Genomic DNA, 8,353 nt, shown 5'->3' with positions numbered 1-8,353 from the left:
TTGAACTTGGCCGAGGTCAGTGTTTATGCTGTGTGCTTTTTTGATTTAGGTGAATTAGAAATAATTATTGCATAATTTATTCCTATAATTAATGAAAGAAGAATGAAATGATCCTTCAAACAGGCTCATGTTCATCTTCTATTGTTGTTTCTTTTTGCGCGTCTCCTGCTCAGGCAACGGCTCGCGAGTCAGTTACCATGGTAACAACAATAAACTTCGCCTCAGGCTTTCAGTTTGTTCTCACAGATTTGACGAGCCTCGGTCAAGGTGAGTGCTCTAAATTAGCAGCAAAGGGAAAATAATATGCTGTTTTACTCTAAATATGTGTTTTCGACAGCTTTAAAGTGATTTTGAGGTAATTTAAGCAACTAATGTTTTAAAACACGTTATAAAGTGTTTATACCTTCGCTAGTTTAATTGTTTGACGCAGTCTAACGTTAACCGTCTTAGCTCTTAAGGAGATATTTCGCAGCAAGGAAGTACTATATATATATATTTTTTTTTATAGTAAAGACTTTATTGATAAAATATGTCCTTTTACTGTTAGTTTGTTGGCCTGTCAAAGTTGATAGGCTTTACTTGCGATCAAAAATCCCCAAAAGTCCCATAGACATGCATTTGCATTTTTCTAACTGACCAAGGCCTTTCAAACCACCAAGATTGGCACAGACCTTCAGCGTAACCTGAATAACTATCCTATAATATTCTTTATTAATTTAATGAAAGTACATTTTTCGTATGGCATGATTGCCAAAAAGTCCCATTGATTTACACTGGATGTTCGTTATGTCGGTTAAGCCAAACAAACGGTTCAAATTTAAACACATGTAACTGTTAATCTTCCTAAAAAGTCACGCGCAGGTGCAATCTCCCGTTTAAAAAAAGTTTTGCTGCTTAAGAAAGGAACACTAACCTGTAAATATGTTGCCAATGAATATGACATTAAATGATGTTCATATACTGTACCTGCAGTGTAAAACCAGGTTGTCTTTGAATGATGAAAAATGGCTCATTTAAATTAACTGACTCTCAGGAAGATATTTCACACAAAAATGTCAGAAAATGAAGACTCTCCTATGGATGCCAATGGCACAGAAAAAGAGACAGCCGATCGTGGGTCAAAAGTACCTGGCATGCCCCTGGAAAATAAGCAAGGATTTGGGGAAGAAAGCACTATGTCATCTCATGAAAAAGAAAATGATGATATAGCAAAACTCCCATCCTCACATCAGGATCTAGAAGTGAAACCACCACTAACCACCATAAAAACGGGTACGATTAGTTTTTGTGTGTGACATTTTACAATGACCTGTCTTTATATGTATTGATGAGCAGGATTCTTTGTATTGTTCATCTTATTAAATATAGGTGCGGTTAGACACAGAAGAATTGGAGCGCAAACGGAAAAAAACATCAATCAGACAACACCAGCTGCTGCATCCCAGACAGTCACCACTGCTGTCAGTAATTATTATTATTTACTTTATTTTCTATGGTATTTTATTATTTTAATTTATATTTATTTTATGCAATAATATATTATTTTGTTTGTGGATTATATATAGTCTGGCATTCCATATTTTTGCCCATCCGGTTGGGAAACACTGGTGTAACCAATAGATTCCTGTATAGGACTTTGTAGAGAGGCTTGTGAATTCTAGTTGTTTTTATACATAATTGTTTACTTTTATTAGGGTGTGGATTTAAATGTATATTAAGGCATTCTCAAAGACTACTTTTTGTCAAGGTTTATATTTTTTGTTGTTTTAAAGGGGTCACATGATGCGATTTTCCCTTTCTCTTTGGAGTGTTACAAGCTCTTGGTGCATAAAGAAGATCTGTAAAGTTAAAAGTCTCAAATCCAAAGAGATATTCTTTATAAAAGTTCAGAGTCAACCACGCCTACCTAAAACGGCTCGTTCTAACACGCCCCCACATGTCTACATCACGATGTGGGAAGATTTGCATAATGCCGCCCAAATATTCACGCAAAGAAAGAAGGCGTAGCTTTTATTCTCGCTGTAGTATTGTTGTTGCCGCTGCCGCCATGTTGTGAAGGCGTTGTGTGTTTCGTTGTGAAAGCGAAACTACTTTGTTTGGCCTTCCAAAAGAGATCAATAACCGCTTCGTCATGCCTGGAGCTGATCCGTGCTGGTCACTGAGGAAATACATCAACTTCGCACTGTGGATTGCCGGATCGGCTTTCACCGTGGACAAAGCGGAGTCCAGCCCGGGGTCGTCACATGTGGTTGCCGCAAGCCCATCCGCCACCGCTCACTCAAGCCAGCCTCAGCTCACTCTAGCCCGCCGTGTGTGATGCTGTGTTTCATTGTGAATGCGAAACTACTTTGTTTGGCCTTCCAAAATAGGACACGACTAGAAATCAGTGGTTAAGTTGTATTTACAACACTGTTCCAGAACAGTTCAACCCAAATATTCCGATGTGTCCAGCGTATTTTATGGAGGACTGTTTCCTGATCCTGGTAGAGTAGACTACAATGCCGGCTGTTCTGACTCACAGACTGTGAGTATGTTTTTTATATTTAAAGAATTTGCCACTGACGATTCAAACGCGAGTTTTGAGCAGTGTAGAGTAGCGCTTGTTGTTTGTCATTTCTCCGATTACAAATGCAGGCATGGTTTTATGTTTATGCGGCGCGATGCAATGCAACGTGTAAAAAGACAGTATAAGTCATTATAATCCGTAATTATATCCCCACTGGATGCAACAAATGCCTCGTTTATAATGGGTTTTAATGTTTTTGTCTCGTCGCTCCGGCCGGGACAAGGCATCACAATATGGCAAGGGGCGTAACATTTCCATCACACGCTTGAGGTATTCGGCCAATCACAACGCACTGGATAGCTGGCCAATCACAGCACACCTCGCTTTTCAGACTGATGAGCTTTGTAAAAATCGACGCATTTCAGAATGGCGGGGCATAGAGGAGAAACAATAATGTACAGTATGTGGAAAATAATGTGTTTTTTTTTTACCTTAAACCGCATAAACACATTTCATTACACCAAATACACAAAATAATGTTCTTTTTAGCAACATCATATGACCCCTTTAAATGTTGATTTGAAGTGTAGGTTTTTCGCATTATTATTACTACATTCAAACCTGAACACAGAAAGCATATAGTTACACAAAACTTTAAAATTTTATAAAAAATGTAACAAAAATTAACAGGAATGCTTTATCAGAGCTTAATCCTTCTGGGTCTGATCTGATTTTAACCTCTTATTTCAGTCTTCTGACTCATTTTAGCTATATGGTTATAGCCACACCAATTCATTTGAGTATGTATAATTCTGTATGTGTGTGTCTGTGAGTGTGTGTAAGTAAGTGTGTGTGAGTGGATGTATCTCTTTTACACTCGATGTTTTAGAGTGTAACCCCTTCCTTGCTGTTCACTTTTTTACTGCATTGTTGTAGCTGAATTATTGATTTTATTTTACATAGTTGCAGTGTTACAGTCACACCAGTTCATAGATGTGTGTGTGTGTGTGTGTGTACAAGTGTGTGTCCGCGCTTGTGTTAGTTGGTGTGTTGATTTTGCACTCTAGATGGTTTAGAGTTTTACCCCTTTATTTTTTTTCTGCGTTGTGGGGGATTTGTAGATTGTACACAAAAATCTTCTGTATTTTCAATATCTTTTTTTACCCATTTCACATTCATTTCCTATGGTTTGTCATTTTTGACCGAAGACCATGAGTGTGACCATTTTTTTAACGACCACTTAACCTTTTCGAATCATGCCCTCAATTTTTTGTGTGTGTTCACATACCAAGTGCCATAAAAGTCACAAAGTTTCATACCATTCTGGTGAAGCTACGATTTTAAAAATTCAACATGTAAAATTCTCCGGTCAGAAGTGACCGAAGACCATACAATTAAGCTGACTTGACTTGTCCTTTCAGGTGTCAGGGAAGCGCTCTGTGATACTATCTAATGAAGCCCGAAAGGAGAAAATAAAACAGGTCAAAGCTCTCAAAGATGAGCGTAGAGCAGCTCTTGATGGCCGACACAAGTACCTCATCTCAATCATTGCAGAAATGATGAGCCTGGGAGACATGGAAGTCGAGGAGGCTATCATCTCAGATGATAAGGTGTGTAAAATATGACACTACTAATGTCCTCAAAATCACAAACATATGGATGCCATGTATAAATGTGTGTATGTGTGTTCTGCAGTTCTACATGATTGAAGAATTCTTCTCCGCAAATGGTTCAAAGAGTCTTACGTTCTTCTACCAAGTCACAGAAACGGTAAAACACACAACTTGATGGTGACTGCAAAACATCCTAAAAGCATGATATTAACAAGCCATACCTGCCTATATTTCTCTACAGTCCCATTCTTGGATAGATACCACAAATTTAGCCACTGGACAGAAGAAGCTGTTTATCACAACAGGCACTAATGAGGTACAAAACACCATTACTGTTACACTTTTAACAAAGCCCTACAACTATTTTCAACAGATATAATAAGTGATAATAAGAGTAATAATAAGAAATGTTTTTCGAGCACCAAATTAGTATATTAGAATTATTTCTGAAGGATCATGTGACATTTTAAAGTATATTAAAACAGAAATCTAGAAACTAGATGTGTAAAAACTAATAGACTAATTAGTAGTAGTCACAACAAGACAAGCCAGCAAGACATGTTGTTCTGGAGGGACTGTCCCTGCAATTAATGCAATTTAAGTAGCTTTGGATGGACAGCATGTCCTAAATGGTGAGTGACTAAGTAACTATATATGCATGTTGCTAAGGAGAAAAACAATGAACTGGGTTGCTCTTCATTCACTGATTGCAGGGTCTTACCGGGCAGTGTTTGTTTTTCACAAGAATCACAGACAAGGCCATAACAACCACAAACATATCCCAGGTCAGTGTGGGTTGAGGTGGGCAGGTTTATTTTTCGAGTGTAACTGGTACTGTTTAGTGTCGTGTATAGGTCATCGGATACTCTTATGTCATTCTCTGTAGGAGGTGAATTTTGGAATGCTTGACGGCTCAGAGACAAGTGTCCTCCACAGTTTGGAGTTTCTTTTTACGCAGGTCATGAACCAAGCCCTCAAATCACAAGAGGTATGATATATGATTCCATGAATTTTATAAATGATGAATGGAATAGGCCTGTATAGGACAGGATATATAAAGCATTGCTTTCTGTCTTGGACCATTTGTTAATATAAAAAGTCATATTTTGAATAATTTTACATTTTTGCTCCAGTAAATTAGCAAAATGATTTATTAAAAGAATTGAACACTTTCTGACAATTCTCTCACCCTCAAGCCATCCAAGATCAGGGCTCAACGCTAAGGATTTTTTTTCTACTGGCCCGGACGGGGCAAATTATTATTCAAATTATTACTTTCCCTGCCAACATTTTCACTGGCTCTGCCAGAAAAAAAAAAAAAAGTTGCTTTTATCATTGTTTTTGATCTATGTTATCTTGTATTCTAATAAATAAGCTTATATGACACCAATATTTTAGATACTAATTAAATTGTACAATTCTCGATTTCAATTTCAGCCAAAACTACTATCCTGACAAATATAAAGTTCAATCATTATTAAAGACAAGTAAACAGTCAGTAAATAAGAACAAATGAACAAATTACAAGCAATAACACCACTGAATACAGAAAAAAGATACAAATGAAATGATTTAGGATTTTATGTTTGTAGGTGTTCAGGTACTCTGCAGAAATGTAATAATCACATGTAAAATAACATAGCATATTCTTCACTGTGTTGCACCTTGATTTTTCATAGCCATTTAAAATGAGTGGTAACCACTGCATTTTAATCATGAATCAATCAAAAAAAAAAATACACACTTGTAGCATGTGCAATGTTTGATTTAAATTAGACCGTATAATTTCAAAATTTGAAGCAAAAAACAGAATAGTCTGACTTTAGCTTTGTGAAATGATGCTACATGAAACACCTGCATGAAACCGAAACAGCAGATGTGCTGAATGAGCACAATCACTTTCTGCCAGCAGGTGGCGCTCATGGAACAGCAGCGTTTACTTGGTTACTGCTGTACAAAAAAGCAGAGCTGTGCATATTAGCACTACTTAAATGCATTATACCGAGCCAAGATGAAAAAAAAAACGCCATGTAAACTTTATTGAAAACAGTCAGTTCCCCTCAGAAACACATCCATATACAATTCAATATTTTGGATTTTCTACCTATATTTCGTGCATCGTGAACAGTGATCTGTCTCTGTATTTTCTCCTCTTTGCATTCATCCTCAGCGTTCTGGCCTCTGTTAATTGCCATTTACAGACTAAATATAATAATAACATAATATTTCCACACAAATGACATTTTTATTATGCGATGCAGTTTGTGTACAAGCACGGAACAGAGATAGTCTGAAATAAAACAAAAAATGCCTGGTCGATCGGTGTATCTCTACTCCACTGTATAAATTAAATATAGATTCATAATTGTTAAAGCTACAAAGTTACTCACCAAGACAGGTATTTTGACACATTTTTGTTTGTATTTGTCCGTTCAAGCACAAGAAAGACACGGAAAGAAACTCAACTCGGGGCTCGGGTGTGCGCGCATTGTACTGAATGGAGTTGGCTTTCGCGCCTTACTGGAATGCTTTTAAATTGCTTGACTTTTTAATTAGCAAGGCTTAAAAATAAGGATGTGCGGGTCTAGTCGACTAAACGGTACAGCTGCTAGTCGACACTGAAAACAATAGTCGATTACACTACAGAAAAAGAAAAAAAAACATAATTATCATTCAAATTACCATAATTTTATGTTACCATCAAATTACCATTGTTACATTTAAAACATTTTAAATAACAAGTTAAAATAAAACATTTAAAAAATAATACATTATTTTTCAAATTGTATCTGGGCATAAACTACATTTTTACCTCAGACCTCGCATGAGTTGTGGCGAACTCAAAAGTGACCACGCGAAAGACGAGTAAGGTGTGGGATTATTTTAAATTAGAAGGAAATGGAAAAGTTTTGTGTAAACTGTGTAAAGTCAAATTGGCTTACAATAACTCTACTGGAGCGATGCGTAATCATATTCAATACAGGCACTTAGGTGTTAGCTTAGAGACTAGCCAAAGCCAGCTAATGTGAATCATGTCATTCACTACAGCCCGCCGCAGCTGCTATCCCGTCCGTGCCGTCTATTCCTCTAACGAAGACCCACTTCGGTGGTGGTGCGGGATGTCCAGGTGCTTTCCGAAATTCTGTTGTCTTGCTTTTCGTTTTCTCTGCGTGCCTGCGACTTCAGTTCCTGCAGAGCGCATTTTTTCAAGTGCAGGAATTGTTAATCGCCTCAGGTTCTGTCTTTCTTTTGTTCGTTTTGTTTTTAGATGATATAGTCTACATGATGAAGTATGTTTTTAAAAGCCGTTTTAATGCTATTCCTTGATAAAATTTCCTATAGTTTTTGACTTGTGTTTAATATGTTGACTAACGTTATATGAAGATGAAGAATTCTGTCAGGCTATTGATTGATTTTCCATTGTTCTGCATTTCCCCAGCTGATTTTAATAAATAAGCATTGGCTGACGTTGAGCGTGTGCTCTTCTTTTTTTTCTCTTTTTAACGACCACCTAAAATTAAATTATGATAATGCGAGGTAAGTGTACGGCATAATTGTGACCTATTTTTTTAGCGGAATTCATTGAGGCATTTGACAGTGTGATTCATAGATTAAGTATTTCAAATGTAGGCTATAATATACACGCACGCACAAAGTTTTTTTTTCTTAATATCTTTTGGGGGTTTCTTGCTTTTAGACTAGTCGACTAGTCGGATACAAAACTTCCATTTAAACAACAGTCAAATTAGTCGCTGCGCACATCCCTACTTAAAAACAGATGCAAATGATAAACTTTTTGTGAAGACGCGGTAGTGGCCTAATCGGGCAAGTGACAAATCCGTCAACTGGGCCATCGGGCATTCCTTATTGTCGAGCCCTGAAGACGTAGATGAGTTTGTTTCCTCTTCAGAATAGATTTGGACAAATTAAGCATTACATCACTTGCTCACCAATGAATCCTCTGTAGTGAATGGGTGCCGTTAGAATGAGAGTCCAAACAGCTGATAAGAAGAATCCACAAGTAATTCACACAAGTAAAAATCTTGCAGTTAGTTAATGACACCCATGCACTGCGGAAGGGCCATTGGTGAGCAACCGATTAAATGCCAAATAAAACAAACTTTGCTGGCCTGATGGTGAGTACATTTTCTGAAATTTTTCATGTTATTATTAAATTATTATATATTTATGAACATAAGTTTTTATTATCATTAGAATACTGAAAAATAGAAAA

At 36.9% G+C, this 8,353-nt stretch overlaps 1 protein-coding gene across 1 annotated transcript in view; it reads left to right on the top strand.

Annotated features, from left to right (window-relative positions):
* Window positions 1-1,052: 1,052 nt before the first annotated feature.
* LOC107555322 (dynein heavy chain 5, axonemal-like) overlaps window positions 1,053-8,353 on the top strand; it is a 75,527-nt gene continuing 68,226 nt past the window's right edge. The window contains exons 1-7 of the mRNA XM_016238083.1: window positions 1,053-1,272; window positions 1,369-1,460; window positions 3,928-4,116; window positions 4,202-4,276; window positions 4,361-4,435; window positions 4,833-4,904; window positions 5,006-5,107. Coding sequence (XP_016093569.1) covers window positions 1,053-1,272; window positions 1,369-1,460; window positions 3,928-4,116; window positions 4,202-4,276; window positions 4,361-4,435; window positions 4,833-4,904; window positions 5,006-5,107 — 825 coding nt within the window. The remainder of the gene's footprint in view (window positions 1,273-1,368; window positions 1,461-3,927; window positions 4,117-4,201; window positions 4,277-4,360; window positions 4,436-4,832; window positions 4,905-5,005; window positions 5,108-8,353) is intronic.

The sequence above is a fragment of the Sinocyclocheilus grahami genome, unplaced genomic scaffold (assembly GCF_001515645.1).
Source record: "Sinocyclocheilus grahami isolate Dianchi unplaced genomic scaffold, SAMN03320097.WGS_v1.1 scaffold19.1, whole genome shotgun sequence".
Taxonomy (NCBI): domain Eukaryota; kingdom Metazoa; phylum Chordata; class Actinopteri; order Cypriniformes; family Cyprinidae; genus Sinocyclocheilus; species Sinocyclocheilus grahami.
The sequence above is the reverse complement of the archived record's forward strand: the minus strand, read 5'-3'. Positions and strand labels throughout refer to the sequence as shown.